General features: G+C 33.5%; 1 protein-coding gene and 1 non-coding gene across 3 annotated transcripts; both read right to left on the bottom strand.

Moving 5' to 3' along the window:
- Positions 1-11,131: 11,131 nt before the first annotated feature.
- Positions 11,132-19,262, bottom strand: LOC112515269 (protein DJ-1 homolog D). 2 transcript variants are annotated; one of them, XM_025121974.1, is made up of 5 exons: positions 19,164-19,262; positions 18,955-19,071; positions 16,817-17,260; positions 15,997-16,359; positions 11,132-11,455 (listed from the first exon to the last, which is right to left on the bottom strand). In XM_025121974.1, the coding sequence occupies exons 1-5, from the start codon at positions 19,227-19,229 to the stop codon at positions 11,267-11,269; spliced, it is 1,179 nt and encodes a 392-aa protein (XP_024977742.1). In that variant the 5' UTR covers positions 19,230-19,262; the 3' UTR covers positions 11,132-11,266. The 2 variants fall into 2 exon arrangements, with proteins under 2 accessions (XP_024977742.1, XP_024977743.1); XM_025121975.1 differs by having other exon boundaries at positions 16,817-17,257.
- A 3,503-nt stretch (positions 19,263-22,765) lies between these two features.
- Positions 22,766-22,872, bottom strand: LOC112516062. Its single transcript, XR_003069581.1, has one exon. It is a non-coding gene; the product is annotated as a small nucleolar RNA R71 (small nucleolar RNA).
- Between the last annotated feature and the right edge of the window lie 817 nt (positions 22,873-23,689).

Genomic DNA, 23,689 nt, shown 5'->3' with positions numbered 1-23,689 from the left:
AACAGTGTTGTATGCACGCTGTGTACGATGAAAATGAGATATCAACATTGGTCAAGTCAACCCCTGCCTTCTTATCCTCAAGTGACAAGTGTCCCTATGCATTAAATGCTGAAGGTAGTATAAAAAGGCAGTGTGCATCTCCCATGCACATAACTGGCTTTTGCAAGATTACTTAGTGCATTCTCAAAGCAATCGGCTATTCTCTTCTTCTTCCTTGCTCTTCTGTGTGCGAAGAAATTCTTATTGTTCTTCATTTCCTTTCAAGAACTCTTTGTGTTGTTCTTGAAAGTTATTCTCCTTGTAAGATTGTTTAGGTTAGGTTTTCCTTTCCTATCTTCCGCAACAATCTTGTGTATTTCTGTGTGTATTAATTCTTGATTTAAATCAATAAGAACTAAAAAGTTAAAAAAAAATCTGTGTAATTGTATTCAACCCCCCTTCTACAATTACTTTCTGTTTATTGTCATTCCCTTCGGGACTAACAAGTAATACCGCACATGCATCAATGTTTATTTTCAACCTATTTACTATCACCTAGGGTAGTAGTTATATATCTGCTCTAGGTATTGAAAAATCATTCCCAACTCTTACCATGACCCTGACCCTGACCCTGACCCTTTCGAGGGTCTTGTCCACATGGTGCATAGATGTCACATGTGTGAAATTGTTTTTAGCTCACAATCCTTTGGAGTTGTTTCCACGTCTGACTCTTTTGATATTGTTTTCGGGAATTTTCTTTGTCCTGACATGTCTAGTGTTGTTATTGGAAAGAACCATGCTATGTCTCTCAACCATTTATAGTAGGTTGATGAGTTTGTCTAAGGATTACATTCTAACTTTATTGGTTCATTGATATTTACTGATATATTAAAAGTGGAAAGAATGTTATGAATCATGTCATCTTTTGTGAGTTCCTTGCCATTAAAACTGACAAGTGTTTGAACATTTTGTGATTGTATTAAAGTCGAAGGGATTATTGTGTAAATATCCTAAGGGGTATATAAATACTTTTTTTTAGTTTATTTTCATTAAGAACTTCAATCTGTATACTTCCCAAACAAATCATACAGTGGAATGAGACCCACTCGATTACAAGAAAGATGACTGATTTCAACGAAGAAATGTTGTGTATCAAAATGCTTCTTGTAATTCCTAGAAAGATCAAGTATACGAACAATGTAATTAAGATCAACAATAGTAGAACTAACGATCTTATTGATAGAGAGAATCCGTCATCACAACTATAATGAGTCTCCGAGTTTCCTTTTCATGGCGTGCTGCAGTTTTTGTGGAATTCTAGTTAACGATATTCCTTGTGAAGGTTGTGACTGATACGTTGTCTTGAATATTTCAAGGTATTTACTTGTACCTTAACAGTTGATTTTCAGGGTCAATAGGTTTTTACATATTTGTTTGTGTTTTCCCGACCCTAAGAGTTGTTGCGAGTCCAGGATGTCGTAAATAATAGAGAATGTATGATTTTCTAAAACAATGAATCAAGGTCTATATCATTATACTATGCATGAAATTTTAATATATAACAATATTGGATTTTTGTATGTTTACATTCTCTTGATAATATTTCATCAATATTCAAATTTACAAAAAGAAATCACTCAATCTATTAGTTTTTGGGATTGTTTATTTGAAACAATTTATATTTTTCTACAAAAGTCCTTATCAATTTATTATAAGTTAAAATGGTTTAACTTCTTTAAAAACTTCTTATTAGCAATTTGACAGCGATATAAACTGTTTATTTAAACACTCAAAAATGTTTATTACCTATATCATACCAAAATAAATCAATAAGTTATTTTTATAATCAATGCAAAAGAACCCCTCAATATAACCATTGAAGGTAGGAAGCAGTAGGAAGTCAAGTAATAACCTCCCCAAAATTGCAAATTGCAAATTGAGTTTCATGTCTTTAAAATATTCCATTTGCCAGCGCACACATAAGTGGACGCCGACCTCAAATATGATTTATCCTTTTCAAGAACACGCTTCTTATTTTATTTTACATTATATTTTTTTATCTATATACTGAATTTAATGTATTGATTAATATATATTTATTTTATAATGTGAAACTTTTTAACTGTATTTTTTGTTTCACAAATACATAAAAATGTTGACATTGTAATACGAATATATGTAAAACAAATATATGTTAATTAATATACTAAATCCAAGTCATAGATGGAAAATGATCACGTGAAATAGCACACGATTCACCAGTTCTCAAGGTTATCATAATTTAATGGTTCTCAAAAGAAGACTCCTACACACACACATGGATACTTATGATCATGTGAAACCAACTTGTTTTCGTGAGACCACTTTTTTACACTTGAAACTTCACAGTGATTTTGCTATGAAGGTTGAGATTTTTTTTTTACCTCTACAATGTTTGTTTATGAAGTTTTTAATGTAAAAATGTGGTCTCGTAGGTCTCATTAAAATAAGTTGGTATCACGTGAACACAACCCTATACACACACACACATGGAAGTAACGTTAAGGTGAGAAGCGTAATAAGCTCCATCCTTGGATGCACATTAGGATAAGTTGCACCGAATCAATCCATGTATCAAACTCGATTCTTGGATAAGTTTGAGATTAAAAATAATCAAGAATCCATATCATTTTTTATGCTTCTAACCTTAATTCTTCTTCTTACACGATATTTCACCTATGTGCATATATATATATATACAAACATGGAATACAAAATACATTGTTTTCTATTTGGCGGCTACTTCTCTAAAGCTGATATTACAAAATAATTGAGTTGACCAACTCTAGAGCTAGGAAGCTATATATATATATATATATATATATATATATATATGAGCCAATTCAAGGAGGAACTGACTAATTTGTGGTAACCGTGAGATACAATCCCAACCACAAATTTATAGATAAATTAGGAAATTTATAATTTTGGTAATTTTGAATTAAAATTTTAATGCAAGAATATTTTAGGTATTTTCTCTCCTCTCTTCTCTCTCTGTCCTCCGGCCACCGTCTTCCGGCCATCGTCCTCCGGTGATACCACTGTGATACATAAAAATACTGACTCTGTCAAACAAAAGACACAATGTAATACCCAAGCATATATAAGATGCATTGTGATACCACTGTTACATCTCCGATCGACCATACAAACGACATCAATGTGATACCCAAGCACATATATGATGCATTGTGATACCATTTGGTATCACTGGAGGACGGTGGACGGAGGATGGGGAGAGAAGAGAGGAGAGAGAAGAGTTTTAAAATACCTAAAATCTCCTTGCATTAAAATTTTAGTTTAAAATTACCAAAATTATAAATTTCCTAATTTATCTATTGATTTGTTGTTAAGATTGGATCTCATGATTACTACAAACTAATTAGTTCTCATTTGATTAGGTCCATATATATATATATATATATATATATATATATATATATATATATATATATACCTTGAAGGTATTTACATATTTAGTCTCTCTACTTTATTACAAACAGAAATATAAACCTAACAGTCTCAATTTATACTCGAACAACATGCTTTCAGAACTAAATTTAAGGGCCTATAATATAGCTTTAAACATAGATTTCGTCCACGTAATAAAGTTTAATGAAGTTAGACGTAACGATTGATGAGATTGCAAACTAAATTATTGATTTTGTTTCGTTCCAGCAATGACATAGCTATAATATGGATCTTTCCTTTTCTTTTTCATCTAAAAATAAGATAATGATCAAAGACGACAATTTTGGTCTACATATCTAACAATTAGGCAATTTTTCGTTAAAAATGAACAGACAAAATGGGTGGGCACGGGCGGTATGGTCTCCGAACCGATTGGTCAGTTCTCTTGCTTGCGGATTTTTCCTTGCGCTGATTCAAGAGCCAACTATTTTGTCCATGTAACATGACATCATAGTAGGCATCGCTCTGGCTTATATAGGTAAAAGTTGTCTTAATATGATGATTTTTTATAAAATACAAGACAGATACTGGATTCGACATGGATCCCCCCACTAGCCTCAGTAGTTAATTGAGGTAAAAAGACATCCACTCATATTGTATATTTGAAGGCGCGTTTTATGTATGATCGATTGAAGTTACAAATAGATAACTTTTTACCTAAATACATACACCATTTTAAACGGTTCTACTAAAAAACTAACTTAAAATTAAAAGTAAATTACGTTTTTCGTCCCTGTGGATTGTTAAAAATTACGGATTACGTCCCTGTGGTTTTGAAATTTTGATTATCATCTATTTGCAATTCATTTCTATTTTCGTCCCTTAAGCCAAAACACTACTTTGAAGCATGAAGGGCTAAAATATAAATGAATTGTAAATCATAGGGACAAAAAAAGCAATACATTTTAAATTATACGGATGAAAAAGGTAATGAATTATAAACCATAAGAACGAAAATTACAATTTTAAAACTATAGAAACGAAAATAAAAAATTTCAACAAATCACATGGACTAAAAACGTAATTTGTTCTAAAATTAATAAAAAACCCCACCAAATGAGAATATAAAGGACTCATTTTGACTAAATAAAAATTAATTAAAAAAACACAAAAAAACAATCTAGTTGACAAAAAAGGAACAAAATCTTTAATATTAATATAATATAAATAATTCCAACTTTCCAAGTACAGTGATGAAATATAAACAAAAATATAATTCATATATATCTTTATTATTTAAAATTTAAAATTATATTTAAATATAACTTATTACAGTGTTAGTTTTATAAGAGAAAATTTTAACCTAAAAATTATATTTTTTTTTAATTTTTTTTATTAACCTGGATATCTAATTCGCTATGCGAGCCGACTAATCTTAAGGTGACCACCTGCTTTGCAGGTAGCTCGGAGTCACCACATTTGAACTTTCGTGACTACAAGGAGATTTTTCTTCTTCCTTGGATTTGAACATGGGACCTCCAGATACTTTTAATCTTTGGAGGTCAAACTCAAACCAATCAAGCATTATTTTTGTGGTTAAAGTATTTTATTTGATGTTAAAAACAAATTATTATTTAAATCAGTTTTACATAATTATGATGCATACAAACAATTGATTATAGGTGATGTTATGATCTTTCTTTTTTTTTATACAAAAATCGTGGAAAATAGTATCGTATAAAAACCGATTGAAATCCAAGTTTTATTATTGCGATCTTTCACGCATTTGAAAATTGTTACGAGCCATAAGGAGACCACTGTATTTTTCAAATCGTGATTATGGTGACAAATCTATGAATCATTATATATATATATATATATATATACACACACACACACATATGTTCTGTATCATTTTTTTAATGAATCAATGATAATGAACGATCTAAAAAGGTATAAGAAAAATAATGCCACCACAATTAGACCATGGTATGCAATGAGTTTAACGTAACACTGAAGACAAGTCTCGAGCCACAACGCACCACAACTACTGCCAGGGGCGGACACAGTAGCAAGGTGGGGGGGGGGGGGGACCCCAGTCAAAAACTAAAAAAAAAATTACTAGGTTTTAAATGATTTATCTTCCACTTCCCCCCATTACATTTTTCCACGGGCCCCAATCCCAATCGAAACCGTTACTCTAACAAAAAAAATCTATTGAAATCAATCAAAAAAACCAAAAAAGTTATTCGAAATCGACAAAAACACTAAAAAATCTCTCGAAATCAACCAAAAAACTTCAAAAATCCCTCGAAACGTTGTAATTAAGTTAAAAACACATCAGACAACTTTGCGGGCCTTTAGTCTACCTTAAATGTGACCGCACTAGACAAAAATCCTGGACTGCCACTGGTAGTGCTATAACAACAGTGACAAACCTATGATGGTGCCACCAGTGATACATCCCACCATATTGTTCCTCCTTCAAAGGGTAAAAAAGTTAGATTTGTGAAAGGTGTAATCGTATTAATTTGTTATATACCACCATATATATTTTGAAGCTACAATGAGAACAAGTTTTCTTTGGTAGAGTTAATTTGCAGGGTTGTTCGTCCACCCCAGACTCGAGTTCGAGTCTTGTTAGTATCATTTTCTTAGTCAAGTGGTGTCATCATTTGAAATTTCTTCCATATAGTGAAATGATGTCACCATTTGAATTATTTTTCCGACATTTATTTCTTATAGTCAAATGGCGTCATCATTTGAAATTTTTTCCTCTATATTTCTTATAATTAAATGGCGTCATTAAATTTAAAAAAAAAATTCGGAGTCTGTCTTTGTATAACAAACCACTGGAAAATCTAATATTTTTATTAAATATCATTTAAAATTTATTATTAAAAAAAATAATATGAAATTATTTACAGCAAATGAGAAAGCCGCCCCATAAAAGGACCAGAAAAAGTGAATATTCGTATATCCCGCAAGTTGTTAAATAATGCATTAAAAAAGAAGTGGTTTGTTTGTGGCGTGTACGGTTGGCATGTGGACCTAACATGAGATATTTTGTAGAAAAGAACTAAATTACACGAATGCTCCCTGTATTATACAAAATTTACAATTTTAGTCCATCAAATTTCCATCTTTTATGAACTTCTATAAATGCCAAATTAAATAAAAACAAAAGTAATGTCATTTTCATTCTTATTTTAGGAAATTGCCTTTCAAGTTCGGTATTGATTTATATGGTTTCTATTTAAAACTCTTTTTCTCTCTTCCTTTTTCTCTCTCTCTCTCTCTATATATATATAGGGTTGGGTTCACGTGAGACCAAGTGTTTTTCGTGAGACCCGTAAGACCAATTTATGTTCATTGATCAACTTTATAAGCTAATGATCTAATGGTCTAAAGTTGTACGGTGACAATTTTGTGATTATTGAGAAATCTCGTGGAGTTTATGAATGTTCAGATTCTCATATTGTATAACTAATCCAAAGATTGAGAATTGGTCTTACAGGTCTCACGAAAAACTTTTGGTCTCACATAATCCTAAGTCTATATATATATATATATATATATATATATAATGTTAATCAAATGAGAACCATAAAAATGTTATGAACATATAAGAACTGATATAAAAATATCTTTTTATATATTTTTTTTTATCAAAAGTTATAATTTAACATATTGTTTTACATATGTTTGCGTTTATCTTATGAAAAAAAATTACATATAAAACTTTTTTTTGATTCACTTAGTGAAATAAAAAATATTCATATGATAAAACAAATACATGTGAAACTATCACATTATGAAACAAATATATGTGAAGGAATATGTTAAACTCCAGCATTTTATGAAAAAAAAATCATGTAACAATTTATTTTTAAATCGATTCTCACAGGGTTTGTAACCTTTTTGTAGATCTCATTTGATTTAACTTATATATATATATGTGTGTGTGTGTGTGAGAGAGAGAGAGAGAAAGAGAGAGAATAATTAGATGAGAACCACAATAAGGTTATAAATTTGTAAGAACTGATATAAGAACTTTTAATTGAGATCTGAAATATACTAAGTTGCACAAAAAATGATCAACATATATTTGTGTTCACCTTATGAAAAAAATTATGTGAATTTTTTTAATTCACTTAGCGAAATGAAAAATAAACATAAAAAATGTTTATATGGTGAAACAAATACATCTGAAAACCATCACATTATGAAAAAAAATATTATGTGAAGCAAAATCTTAAATCCTAGCATTTGATGAAAATAAATCATGTAAAAATTTATTTTTAAACCAGTTCTCACCTAGTTTCTAACCTTTTTGTGGTTCTCATTTAATTTAACATACATGTATGTATGTATGTATGTATGTATGTATGTATGTATGTATGTATGTATGGGTGACGGATTGTGTGAGAAGGAAAGTTACGATGAGAAGTGTAAAAAGATATCTGAACCTTTGATCTCTTTTAATCTCATACCTATCCATAAAAAGCACTTTAGAAATAAATTGATCTGGTGCATCTCGATGCACCTCATTAGTGTTTACATTCAATTATGATTGATCCAAAGGTGGAGATATCTTCTTACGCTTTTCACCGTAACTTCTTTTCTCGCCAGAATCCAACCACTATGTACGATACACAAATATATAGATATATAGATATAGGGAAGAGTTCAGACAAGAACAACTTTGTTTTACGAGAACGCAAGAATATCTTTTTACTATAGTTAATCACATCTAATATTGTAGTTCATCGGATTTGATACACATGTGATACTAACTGAGGGATGCAAGATTGATTTTACGTTATGATTCATATTGGTTCACATGTTTTTTTTCTTGTGTGTGAGTATGAGTGTGTGCTTTCATGTGCAAACGTATTTCTGTTTTTGCGTTTTTTCACACAAACCATTTTTTAAAGTTTCATGTATGAATAAACATTGTATAAACCATGCATATTCACATGTGATGATTCATTTATGAAACAACACACACAAAATGGTTTTCGCGCTTTCCAACTTTAGACAGAGGGAGTTTTAAGAAAATCATGATCAATATTTATATTAGAAAACAACTGTGATATTTATGGACGATTGTTAGGGTTCATTTGTTATGATCGAGATATTTATAGAGATGATAGAGTTTATTCATGGTGATCATCGTTTTAGATTAGAAAACAATCGAGATATTTATAAAATCGGATATTTTAAACTTCTTAAGCCATTGTTTGTCAAATGTAAGCTAGCTTATATTATGGGGTTTCTTAAAAAAAAGCTTCATTTAGGGGGGTGTTTAGGATTGCTTATTTGAAACAACTTATACTTTTCTACAAAGGTCATTATCAACTTATTATAAGTTAGAATGATTTAACTTTTCTTCAAAAACTCATTATTACCTGTTTGGTACCGGTAAGCTGTTTATTCAAACACTCAAAAGTGCTTATTACCGGTACCATATCAGAATAAGTCAATAAGTTGTTTTAAGCAATCCAAAACACCCTATAATTGAATTCCAACTCAATCCTATGTTTGGTGTGAAGGATTTCACGGATTTGATATCCCGTGATTTCATTGAAATCTCACAAACATAGAATTTTGAAATCCCATGAGGGTGGCTGGTATTTCATGAGATTTAGTCGCATATGTATATAATAATATTTAAAATATGTTTAAAACATTTGTTTTGTGACTATCAATTAATAAAAAGGTAATTTCGATATTTTTATAATTATTTATAATTGTTTTAATAAATGACTTGTAAATAATTGAATTTTATACCAACGTCAGTTTCGGGTATATCCCCATTCATAGGTCTGAGATCTACATCTATGAATTGAAAAGCCTGAATGATCCACAATTTTTAGAATCAATAGGTCTTCAAATCGTTCCTTCAAATCCTACGAATGAGATAATGATATTAAAAAATTTACATTCATATTTGGAAAAAGATAATATAGATTATTATTATTAAAATAGTATTTGATTAGATATTCAAATAGAACTTGTTTAATCGTGAGTCCATGATGTGTATGAACTCATAAAATTGTGAGTTATTTGATCAGATAAATCTATAAAAGTGTGAAAAATATTTTATTTTGAAAAAGGTCACGTCTTATAGAAAACGCACACCTTGTCTTACAAAAACGCTATAGGGCTTATTGTAATGATAGACACGTGTCTGGTATAGCCTTTTTGAACAATGGTGTATGTGTATGTGTGTGTGTGTGTGTGTGTATATATATATATATACGGGCCTAATCAAATGAGAACTAATTAGTTTGTGGTAACCATGAGGTCCAATCTCAGTTACAAATCAATAGATAAATTAGGAAATTTATAATTTTAAATTAAAATTTTAATGCAAGAACATTTTAGGTATTTTAAAACTCTCATCTCTCCTCTCTCCGTCCCCCGCCTTCGGTGGTACCACAGTGGTATCACAATGCGTCTTATATGTGCTTGGGTATTACACTGAGGTCGTTTGTGTGGTCGATCGAAGATGTAACACAGTGGTATCACAATGCATCTTGTGCTTAGGTATCACATTGTATCTTTTCAATATTTTTAGGTATCACAGTGGTATAACTGGAGGACGGTGGCAGGAAGACGGGGGACGGCGAGAGAAGAGATAAGAGAGAAGAGATGAAAGAAAATACCTGAAATGTCATTGCATTAAAATTTTAATTCAAAATTACAAAATTTTCTAATTTTATCTATTGATTTGTGGTTGAGCTTGGATCTCACAGTTACCACAAACTAATCAATTCTCTCTTGAATGGGTCCCCCTATATATTTATAGTTGAGTTTTGGTAAGATTCTAATTTTGTGGATCATAAAAATTTAACATCCTCACCTACGTTAACATTTCATGTCAATGCATGTGAACTTAAGTTAACATTTCCATATTAGTAGAGCCGGTCCTGAGATTTTTGATGTCCAGAACGAAAATATTTGAAAGTGCACAGTATAAAAATCTCTAATTCTTTTTGCTGTTTGCAACAATTTTGAACACGATATTACCGTGCAAAAAAATTCACACAATGAACGCTTCGGAAAACAAAAAACCTTGTTCAATGGTTTTAAGTTCTTTAAAACTTCAAATAAATGCAAAGTAGCAATTGTATGGTCAAGAAATTATTTTGAAATAAATCAAAAATAAACTATAGTCAACATGTAGTGGAATGCGTCCGTTCGGCCAAGATGCCTAAGGTATACCGAACGTATCTTATGGAATTTTCGCATCCGAACCGACAGTATCAAATTGTCACGAAATTTTATTTGCCAACATTAGTAACTAGAAGAAACTCGTTCCCGAGCCGAAGACTTTCGGCACCTAGCTCAGGCCAAAGCAAACAAACTTGCGCCATACAGGTCATTAGAAGCCTGCTCAAGTAATGTCGGATTGCCCGAAGCATTGTTATTCGGTCGGTTTTCGGTTTTCAAAATTTTCTAAACTAACTGATCACCAAACCAAATAAGGACCGGCTTATTCAGCTTTAGGTTATTCATCATGCATAAACCAAATAAGGATTTTTATTTTGCTTAGATTTGTCGAACAAAGTTTATAACTTCAGGGTCCCACGGGATTAGTGGACCTAACTGTTAACTTCAGGGTCCCACGGAACCAGTGGAGGTAGACGTAAGTCGGGTCTAAAGAGAAAAAGATGATAATGGTTCTTGAAGATGGTTAGATAAACATGTCTTGTGCTTTGGATGTCCTTTTCAATATGGTTTAACGCTTACAGGGACAAACGTACCTTGATATTTATTTATTGATTTTGTATAAAACCGAGTGCTACACAGGAAAAAACAACGAAAGATACTAGAAACATACGCGTACATCAAGCAATGCCATGAATTGAGCGATGAACTGAGGGTGGCCCGGCCAGGCTGCTCCGGTTACTAGATTTCCATCAGTAAAGCAACGATCTATGGGGTCGGGTTCTAACCAGGTTGCACCACCCAATACCACATTAAGTTTGACAGCAGGATATGCAGTACATTTCTTGCCCTAGTAAAATATAAAGAAACATAGGTTAAAACACAAACTAACATGAAACGGAAAACCAACGGAATTGGATTCTTTCTAAATGTAACATCTTCCTAACACAAGAATGCCTTAAAATCTGTAAAACGTCATGCATTTAAAAGAAATATATGCACACGAACATGCATAAGATGAATATATCTTGTTTCCGAAAATAAATTGGGAAGAGTAAAACCTGAAATTAGAAATACTGATGATGAATAAACAAAATTGAGGATGAAGTGCTGTCAATACAAGAAGGATTCTTCTTATGGATTACAAATAACATATAATGCTATATATACAAAAATTACAATTACCAAAAGAACATGACAACCTAAACAAATGCTTCTGAAAATTATTGGAGTGGAGTCCTTAAGAAAATAGATTATGCAAAACAAGAAAAAAAATACAGGTATCTTAGCAAAAACTAATGGTAGATAACCCATGGGTCGCACTCCACGTGAAGAAAAGATATCGATCATCAACAACATAAATGATGAAGGAATATATATATATATAGGGAAAGGTTCATTTGAAAAGTGATAAATACTTGAGAAGTAAAGAAGTGATCCTAACCCTTCACCTAGTCAACATTTGCAGCTTTGACTATGAAGCAACGGATAATTCCTTGTATGGATATGCGGAAGTTAAAAGGGGTAGTTTCGTAACTTTTACAAATAGGCGGCAAATGGGTTGATATGTGAACCGGTTAATTAGTTCATATGTGAATTATTTAACTGATTCACATATGAACCCACGATGTTCATATGTGAACTCGTGTGATTCACATATGAACTAATTAACCAATCACATATGAACTAAATAACTGATTCACATATGAACCCATATGAACATATAGTTCATATGTGAATTATTCGTTGTTCATATGTGAATCACACATGCACATATGAACCTATATCACACTTTCACATATGAACCCGTTTGCCGCCTATTTGTAAAAGTCACGAAACTACCTCCTTTATTTTTCGTATAGCCGCAAATTTTGACGAGTTAAAGCCGCAATTCTTGACTAGTCAACTCCGATCTTGACTGTATGAAGGGCTAGGATCACTTATTTACTTCTCAAATATTTACTGTTGGAGCAAAGCACGTGCCTTCGAAGTTTGGATTTATGTTTCTTTTGGTCAATTAAGTCCTAGTTAATAGGAATATTTTCTTTTGACCGATTAAAATAAGCCGGACTTAGTCTTTAGGTGTTAGTTGCTTTCTTTTAGCTATTTCAGTTTCTTGTATGGCTATATATACAGCCCTTGTTCTGCAATTTAATTAAGAGTCCACTTGGGCAACTATGAGCAGTAGCTTTTGTTTCTTTGTTCAACATTAACCACATCTCAAAATAACCTATGACTATATATATATATATACACACACACACACACACACACACACACGAGAGTAAATTACATGTTTCGTCCTTATGGTTTGTTAAAAATTTCAATTTTCGTCCCTGTGGTTTAGAAATTGTTTTTTTCGTCCCAATGGTTTGTAATTTATTGCTATTTTCGTCCCTAAACTAAAATTCTTACCTTTTTAAGTACAAAGAGACCAAAATAGTAAAAAATTATAAACCACAAGAACTGAAACAATAAATTATAAATCATAAGGATGAAAATAACAATGGTTTACATACTATAAGGATGAAAACCACAATATCTAAACCACAAGAACGAAAATTGCAATTTTTAACAAACCATAGGGACGAAAAACGTAATTTACTATATATATGTGTGTCAGAAGATTGGTCCCCTAAATAACTCGTCTAACTTAGGTTCTGATTTGATAGCATTAGGCCAAGGGCCTAATTAATCACTCATAAATTCTCATGTATCAAAACAGGTATTATTAAGCAAGCCAAAAGTTGAAAGCTGCAGTGAGTTCTTATTGCCTAAATTCAACAAAGGGGTTGAGTGACATTTAGATTTTGCACCCAAACAAGACAAGTTAGAACACAACAATTGACGATATATCACATAATCCTGAACTTGCATAACATTCCTTGCTGCTACTGATTTCATTTTGTGAGAATAAGTGGAACCTAATTAGTTCACTCTTTAAAAGAGCCCTTGATCAGAGAAGGGAGGTTCCAACATATATTGAGGAGAAATGGTCCAATCTAGCCAATATGGGACTTCAACACGTCCCCTCCAATGGAGTTAGATGGACACAAATTGTCCCATAGTGTCGAGAGAGGGCTACATAGGTACATACCGGGTATTGAGTTCCTAGAGTGGTAAGACCTCGACTCTGATGTGATGTGAAAACATGTGGAATGGTAACCCCATTGGATTACTCTCCAAAAGAGGCTTCGAGGAGAGAAGGGAGGTCCAAATATATCGAGGAGAAACGATTTAAGTCTAACTGATGTGGGACTTCAACACATTTCAACACTCCAGTTGCCGAAAAATAACAACTTTTTGATGGTGCTAATCCCCTTTAACACGAGGGGTCCGATTTATCATTAAAGAAACTAGAATAAATAACTTAGAAAAGAAATGGAAATCAAAATTGAAGCAGTACCAGAAGAAGAATATGCAACATGCACAGAGTTGAAGTTAACAAAATCGGGCCCACTAGAAACTAGACAAAGCATGAAACAACAAAGGCATGCAGAGAGCAAGTAAGAGTTAGAAGAAGACGAGCTGTTTTCATATTTTGTGCTTACTCAAAGGCAAAACCAATTTAACGTCATAGATAACTCGTGTTACCACTTACAAGCTTACCCTATTTAATTATTGCACAAAGGATCGTAACACTCTTCCAGATCATAAAATGGGTGCCACCATTATTCAAAATCATATTTTCATTTTTCAATAAAACATACGTCCATAGCATTTCGAAATCTTGAGGTTCAGACCACCAACTAGTGAAATACATTCACATAGGTTATGTAAAGCATCAAACAAGAAAAGGGAAAACGGGAGGACACACAAGCGGCCACAAACTTGAACAACTCCACATCTAGATCACGATGCATCTCCTACAAAAAGAACATCTAATGTAGGACAAAATCCTTCATGTTCTTCTGAAAAAAGCTAATTAATTTGTCCGTTGTGTAGCTAATGACAAGTATGGAAATATTGTGTTTGGGACCAAAGGTCATTGGCCCAGCGGTTCCCGGGTTATCATTAGAGCTCAACCACCCAAGAGGTCAAAGATTCAAACCTCACCAAAAGTGTGGAGTGTGCATGAGTATTTGTCATATATAAATATTATATACATAAAAAATAAATAAATGGTGGTGGTAGCTTGGAAGCAGGGAACGAGTGTGGTTAACGGCTTAGTTTTGGTCCTTATGTTGTGTAATTGGTTGGGTTGGCCCAGTTATGGAACTTTGATGGCAGACGAGGTGCAGAGCAAGGACAAAAAAGAATGTTCCTGCCCTTTGAAGTTTGGATTGTGGGGTAATCTGCTTCTGTAAAGGATTTAAATGTCAACTTCAATTTTGATTTTACATTTTATTTTATATCAATCCTACTTGTTTATTTAATGACAAATAGGCCGATTTATGTTAAGCAGTGCTGCATTTCTTTGGCAGTTGAATAAGTAGTATGAATACTGGCACCTATTCTATTTCCATTGGACTTTTTAAGTCTTATTTCACGGGACCAGGGCGGAAAGACGAGTTACTATTTTCACGAGCTCATTTGGACTCATAAATCAAACTCCTATTGATTGGGAAATGCTCAAAGGTTCTTGTTCAAATGCCAAATCCCTTAGATGACTCACCATCCCCTGAAATACCCAATCCGGTATGCTGGTTGTTCATAAAAAATGCCAGGATGGTCAGAAATGTCAGATTGCCCTCTTTGTTTCAACTTTTTCAGTTTTGTTTCAAACTGTAGGTAGAGTGCTCGATTAAGGTAAAATTAGGTTAGAATCGGGATAATGAACCTCAACCCATCAACAGCGCCATCAATCCACTATTGTACCATAACAAGAAGGGTTAAGCATGTTATTGATTAGATTTAAGCAAAAGGTAGATTTCCAGATTGCAAGAACCTTATAAATTGATAATGGAAAATTAATGTAATTTCTTACTAGAAGGAAAAATCTGAAATCAAAAATTCAAAAAAATAGAAATTATAAGTGATGATTGAGCACATCTTGCTATTTTAAAGATCCAGTAAAAAATCAAAGAAAAATATAACGATAATGGTGTCAAATTAAAGATTAAATAATTCTCGTATTTTTGGTATAACTTGTTCAATTTATTATTTTATTATAATCTATATATTTTAGATTTTAAAGTATAGATGTAATTTATTTTAGTTTTTATGATTTTTTTGGATAAAGATAATGATGATTACTCTGTTGAGGCTCATGTGATTTATGGAGTTCAAAGGGCTTTAAGAAATTGTACGAATGCACTAATTACTTGTAAACTCGAAATTTAGGGGATCATGCATAGCACATAATGTTTAATAAGTTGTTTTTAAGACTTTTACCTAAATGCTTTATAATATAGTATATAGATTTTTAGATTTCAAAAGACGAACTCGTACCTTTAGAACACCAGCAGCAGACAGAATCTGTTGCCCATGGCATATGGATGCTACCGGCTTTCCAGCTTCCATAAAATATTTTGCCAGTTTAATAACTTCTTGGTCTAGTGCAAGGTATTCAGGAGCTCGACCTCCAGGGATGACAAGAGCATCATAACTCGAAGCATCTAAATCCTTGAAGTTAGCTGTCAGTTCGAAATCATGGCCGGGTTTTTCACTGTATGTCTGGTCCCCCTCAAAATCATGGACAGCGGTAGGACAGTTGTCACCCGCTTTTTTGTTGGGGCAAACGGCATCCACATGGCATCCAAGAGCTTGAAGGGACTGAAAAGGAACAAATACCTCATAGTCTTCCATGTAATCCTGCACAAGAAGCAAAAAATAGAGACAGTAACTAATCATGTTGCAAATTGATAGCCTTTTCCTTGTTCAAACTAAAAAAAGTCTAATCTTAACAAGACTATATTAAATCCTTCCCAGAATTTGAAATTACTATCAGGCAGACATCTGCACTCATATACTCTATATGGTTCCCTTCTGCAGTGTGAGGTTTTTTTTTCACAAGCATGAGGTAGGTACTGGTGTATAGGACACTAATTTAGATGAAACAAGAAACTAATTAAGCTTATGAATAATACAATACATAAGCTAGGAATAACACATCAAAACTACCAGCTTCACCTTATCTAGAATTTAATCAAATATAGATGACCAAAAACTCATATAACTAAACAAAAAATGATAAGCTTCCACTATGATAAAAAAATCTGTGCATGTCAACTCGGTTCTTGATTATATCAAATAAGGAATTATAACTTACCCCACAAAGGAATAGAATCCGTTTGTTGGAACCAGTTACGGTACCTCCTAATGCCTTGATGAAATGACGGATATACTCAGCGTGCCCATAGTAAGTAGCTCCAGTGATAAAATTTGCATCAACAGTGCATGATGCCAATGTCTCGGGTTCTACCCAATGAGCACCAGCAGCAACGAGCACAGGTCCAACAGCAGGATATGCTGTACATTTTCGATCCTTCACTACATCAGCAGCAGCCAAGATAAGTTGTCCATGACAGATGGAAGCAATAGGTTTTCCAGATTTGGCAAAATGTTTCACCAGGTCTAGGACTGATTCATTCATCGCAAGATATTCTGGAGCACGCCCTCCTTGTATAATCAAGCCACTATATGTGCTTGGATCAATCTCATCAAATGTTGCATTGAGAGTGAAGTTGTGACCACGGCCCTCGGAATACGTCTGCTAAAATATAGTAAAGCATAATAACACCTAGCAAATATGCAAGAAGCAGAACTATTTGCAAATGGCATAATAACAATGTAGCAAACTTGACTTCTGCAACTTGTGCATGTTACATTTTCATAATGAAGAATGAAAATAAAGAATAAATGATTAATATATAATTTAAATCATATTAATAGTAAGCATTGTTAATGTGTAAAACACATATATCAATTGAAATGGCAAAGAACAATTTGCAAATCGCATGAGAAAAAAAAAAAGAACATGCGTCTCTCCCACTTGGCATCTCAACTTCCGATCCATCGTCACCTCCCATCTCTTGTCACTACCTCTCTCCAATTCCTCTCCTCCATCTCTTCCTATCGCCCTTAGAAGCAAGTTTTGTTTGGCCCTAGTTTCTAATTTCTAATTTCCCCTTCTCACCTCTTTTCTTTAGGTTAATAAAAAATCTGCCTCCTATATACCCAAACCCTTGATCAACAATTTAACACCCCCTGCATATTCTTGCACTGCAAACACACCACGGTAAACCTGAGGATATTTTTTAGATCATATCACAGGAGAAAACATCAAATCATGCAGTTTCAAGCTGATTTTTATGAATCACTTCAATTTTTTTCTCTGATATGAGCAAATGAAGATTTTCTTTGGATTATGGCCCCTTTTCTGCTACCATGTCTTCTTTCACTTGGTCAACCAAATAGCCCTCATTACTACGACAAATTTGTTGCTCGTCACCACTTGGATCATGAGCCAGGATCATGGTGTGGAAAGTGGATGGATAAATAATACTAGTTGTAGTAACAAAGTGACTTACTTTTCTGTACTTGGACTCAAAACATACTTCACCTTATAGCCCATATTTTATCCGATAGATTAGTCTGTGCAAGTTTGTTTGAAACTTTGCCATATTTTCCCATTTTTTTTATCATTTTCTGCTTCTATATTTAATTGGAGCACAAGAGAGCTTGGCTTTTGGAATACGTTCGGAACTATACACCAACTTTTTGTGAACATTGGTGCGATCAGGCCTCTCTAACTGGCTAGCTGGCTATTTTTGTACCGTAGCCTCTCTAACTTCACAGGGAACTTTCCCTTGCAACCCGCACCGACAATTGAAGGCCAAACACTCAGACAACCTAACTTTTGGTCTTCAAATCAAAGTGCCCAGTTGCGTCTATAACTATGTGTGTGTCAGGGTTTGTATCAAAACACAACAACCACCTGACTTTATTCTTTTGAAGCCACTTAGCTTAAATCATTAATTCCATTCTTATACAAGTATGTGAATTTTATAAATTGATATAAGGATCTTCTTGGTAACCACCAAACCTACTTACGAGTTTCTTACATAGTTCTTACACGAAGAGTTCACAAAATCAAGACTTCTATTTACCATATCTTATTCCCCTCAAATTGCAACATCTGAGTCTGCACTCTGCACTTAACTTAATAGAGGTATGTAAGGATTAGTTATAAAGGTTAAAATGCATTCGACAATGGAACTAGAGGACCGAAATACACATCATAAATGACAGGCAAATAGTTAATTTAGCTCAAAGATTTTGCCAAACAGAAAATTGAACAGTGCAATCAGTATGTCGCATGAAAAATGTTGAATGTTTGAAACCTAAAGGAGTATTACCAACTTGTATAGAAATTTAGAGTGTGTACGAATCAAGTGAGAGGAGGACCTGATGAGCAGAACGTTGATGGATAGCAGTGCGACAAATATCACCCGATTTTTTACCAGGGCAAACAGCATCGACGGACAATCCAAAAGCTTGCAATGCCTGAAATGGAACCATCGCCTGCCAAACCGATACAATTCAATCACAAAATTATATTCCGCATCGAGATTGTGTTCATAGTAGCGAAAATCAGTGTTAAGAATCAAAAAAACCTCAACGTCTTCCATGTAATCGCCACATAACATCAAGACCTTCTTTGGAGAACTGGAATTCGCCATTGGAGATAATCCTGAAATCCAAAATGTGGAGGAGATCCAGAGACTTCGAGAAATATGCTCTCTATATGGATTCTGCTCCGCCCTTCACTACGAACTTCCACTCAGCCCCCTTCAATTATCTAAATAGAACCATACACCCCTTTTGGATGTAAAACTAAAAGTACATCTAACAACTAATAATTTTCTAAAAAATGTCTATATCAACTTATTCTAACCGTTGAACTTATTTAAAAACTTCTTGTTACCAGTTTGGTATCGGTATAAACTGTTTATCCAAATACTCAAAATTGATTATTACTGGTGACACACTGAAATAAATCAAAAAGTTGTTTTTATAAGCAATCCCAAACACCCCCATTGTGTTTGGCCAAACCAGCAGCGAGAAATCTAGCTGATAAACGAAATACATTTGGTAAAAATTAGCTTACTAGCTAACTGAGAAATGTAAAATGATTAAAAATGACATGTTTAGAAATTAATAAATTTAGTTCTCTCAAATTGGTCCATAATTTATAAACAGATTCCATTCTTTTCGTTTACTGGTTTCTTGAAAAGATTATAAAAATTGCTGATTTTTGAAGTGACTAGTTATATATCCACGTGCTTTTCTTGTTGTGCAAAATATGTCGATTTTGAAGCTAAAAACTCAAAATGGAAATCTCGTTTCATATTTTCTTTTCTTTTTTTCATTGTTGAACAATAAGATTTTATGTGTGGAATTTAAGGATACCAGGGTTCTCAATGCTACAACATTTGTTCTTATATTTTAAAGAGCAATACAAGCAGTACTGGGGTTTTTTCGCATCTTGTAATTTACAACTCGCTATGTGAGCCGAATAATCTCAAGACGACCACCTGATTTGCAGATAGTCTGGAGTCACCGCATTTGAAGGGATTTTTATTCCTCCTTGGATTTGAACCTAGAACCTCCAGGTACTTTTGACCTTTGGAGCCAAGCTCAAACCAATCAGGCACCACCCTTGTTTAATAATCGATAGTTGATTGTATCTTATTTAATCGTGTAAAATTTCTTGATACACCGCGTTTGATGTATAGACTCCATGGCGATTGAATATTTTTGGCAAGTTTCACCAATACCTTTGTAGTTCCTCGTGATATACCTTTGGATAATGTCATGTAAAGTTGGTCATGTGAGTATACCAATTATGGTAGATAAACTCCTACATTTGGAATCGTGTGTCCTTGAGCTTTATTGATTGTCATAGAAGCTTAGGGCAAACTGAAAACTATTTTCGCAATAGTTTGAATAGGAACATGCAATCTTTGGATGGACATAGAGGAATTTTCAGCGAAAATACCCTCTTGCCAACATGCAACCAACAATTATTTCCGTATTGATGTTTCTGCTGAAAACCTTTGCATGTCAATCTCGTGTCGTGACATAATCCATTCGTAGGGTCGATATTTCATAATAATGTTATCGGGCATACAACTTTGAGTCGAAGATAATGAAGAGGCAAATCACTAAGGTTAGTAAGTTCAAGAATTCCATTCAATAAAAGTTGTTCTTATCTTCTTATGATTCATCGAAACTATAGTAAATCTTTTCTTCTCTGTAGAATCTTTAGATCAACTGATCATTAATCTCATCGACATTCTCATTTTTTATTGACAATATCGCCATAGAAATGATATAATCTGATGCGATTTTATTAATTTGCAGAGATGGAAATCTTACATCAATAAAAGCATCCTCTGAGTGATGTTTATCATTGTAGGGAATTGTCATGTCGTCAGGTATGGAGATAAAAGTCTCATCCACTGTTTCCTCATTTCCGTCACTTACCCGTAAAAGGATTTTTGAAAATCACGGATTAGTCACTTATATTGATAGAGTAATTGTATTTTTTATTCAAAGACCAAAAAGGTGACATTCGTAGGCTGGAGCGTACAATTTTTACTCGGGTACACAATGGATGGCCAAAAAAACTTTTCTAGAATCGCCTCTCATCACCATTATATTTCCACCGAATGGAAGCGTGTTTCCTATGAGGTCTTGCATTGTTCAATCGAGCGCCTCCACCGCTTGCCAATTAACCATCAACGCTTCGTCTAAATGTTTAGTCTTGCAATCCGAAGTAACTAAGCAATTTTACTTTGTTTTTTGATGTTGTTGATAAGTGTTAATTTATTAACCCTATCACACTATTTTCCTTATCTTTTTTCTTTCTCTTATTTGCCCAAAATACCCCTTTGAGTCTTTTTAGCACTTCTTTTTATCATTTTTATCGGGCTTCTGACAAGAATAACCCAATATTTTTCTAAAATTACGTTTTTAACCTTTAAGTTTAAAAGTTTATAAAATTAACTATCAGTTACTCATTTAGCAAAGAGTGGCGCTAATGGGGACCTATGTACCAAAAAAAATTATGACATCGATGTGACTCTTTTTCTGACCGCCTTGACCATTAGTTAAATTAAATTTTTATTTTTTTCTTTTAAGAAATTTATTTTTTTTTTAAATTTATTTCTTTATTAAAAAATTGACACATGTTATTTCACTTAGATGGGTTGAGTTAAACTCTAAGCCAACATCAAAAATAGTACTAGTAATGGTCTAATTTGAAGTTCGAATGAAGGTCATTTGATCCAAAAGTGGGTGTTGAGAACTATTGGCGTGGCAACTTCATGAGATGTAGCAAGGTTCTACTGCATTTTCGCAGCTAAAGTTCCAACCTGAACTTCCATCCATGGTTTCTTTAATTACTGTCAATATCTTAGTAGATGGTTAATTCAAATCAAAGAAACTGTTCATCGAAATCACCATGTAAAAACTTGTTTTAAGACAGACTTGTTGGAAATCCTCACTTACACTGTCCATGTGGACCGATAGCTTAGTATTCTTATGATTATTATTTGTTTTAAGAAATTTCAGATGAACTAATATCAGCACAAATTTTTGGCGTTTTTGCCAAGACAAGTCAAAGCAAGAACTTCCTAGTCGTTTTTTGAATCTAATTTTTTGTACCGCCTTTGTAACTGGCTTTTGGATGTATGCCACGATTATCATACAAAGAAGTTCTTGATTAGGATCTAAATATTGAAAGAAGGTTTAGAACAAGAAGAATAGTATAAAGAGCTTTGTCAACCATTTTGGAAACTTTCATAATGGAACGAGCTTTTTGGACCAAATCAAAGGCGAGATACTCAACAGGAGGTTTTAAACATCATCCGAGTTGCAAACTCTAGAAATGGAGGCGTCGTGGATTACACGATACTTGTTTTGGTCAGTTGCAATTAGAGATGGTTAAACCCTGGATTGAAATCTTCTCATCTTGAACTAAAACTTGTTATGTTTCAAAATGTTGAAAACGACTCACATTTTAAGTTCCTAAATCACCGACTCTTTTCAGATCACCAGAGTACCTGATAATGCTTTGAATTTAAAGTTGTTTATTTTTTCATTTAGAGAGAGAGGAAAAGCTTGGCTTAACTCTCTGGAGCCAGATTCGGTTAATATTGAAACATGGTCAAAAAGTTCTTTTTTTCAAAGAATTCCTTCTACAAGGAATGGTAAGTCCAAATATGAGTTTTGTATGTTTAAACAAATGGACAATGAAATGGTTCTTGATGCTTGGGAGAAGTACAAAGAGTTGTTAAGAAAATGCCCTTGTCTTGACATTCCTTACTGCATACAGCTAGAGACATTTTATTATGGTCTTGATGCCACTACTAAACAAATGATGACTATGATATTCTGTAAAAGATTTGAAAAAGGGAATGGCCATTAGTCAAATCCACTTGCATTAGTACCTAAAAGGAAGTTGTTGGTGTTCATGAAGTAGATGCATATACTGATTTAACTGCATCATGGAAATGACCAACATGATTGAAAATATGGATGTTGTCACTACAGTTGCTGCAACAACTATTTCATAAGCCAACTCTATACAATCTGTGTTTTGTGGTGAATGTCATACCTTTGATAATATTAGTCAAGACAATAATTGAAACCAAGTGGGTATCAGAAAACAAGATAGATGAAAATGGTGTAGTGGTAAACTTTTAGAAGATGTTTGTTTTCAGCAACCACGTTGGCTTCGGGTACAACGTAGATCCCAAATATGTCTTGGCCGAGTCGTGTAGCAGTGTCGCTGCATCTGGTGCTAGCTCGTCCGCTTTATTATCGAATTTATACCTTTTTATCATTATGATGTCTAATTCTAATTTTATGTTTGTTAATTACCACTACTAGAAAACAAGGTATCAGCGACGACTATCAGCGAGGGAAAAAATCCCTCGCAGATCAGCGAGGGATCAGCGAGGGAATAGCCAAAAACTGAATCCCTCGCTGATCCCTCGCTGATCTGCGAGGGATCAGCGAGGGAAACCATTTTTGACAATTCCCTCGCTGATCCCTCGCAGATCAGCGAGGGATCAGCGAGGGATTCAGTTTTGGCAAATCCCTCGCTGATCCCTCGCAGATCAGCGAGGGATCA

This window comes from Cynara cardunculus (genome assembly GCF_001531365.2).
Source record: "Cynara cardunculus var. scolymus isolate 2C chromosome LG 7, CcrdV1, whole genome shotgun sequence".
Taxonomy (NCBI): Eukaryota; Viridiplantae; Streptophyta; class Magnoliopsida; order Asterales; family Asteraceae; genus Cynara; species Cynara cardunculus.
The sequence above is the reverse complement of the archived record's forward strand: the minus strand, read 5'-3'. Positions and strand labels throughout refer to the sequence as shown.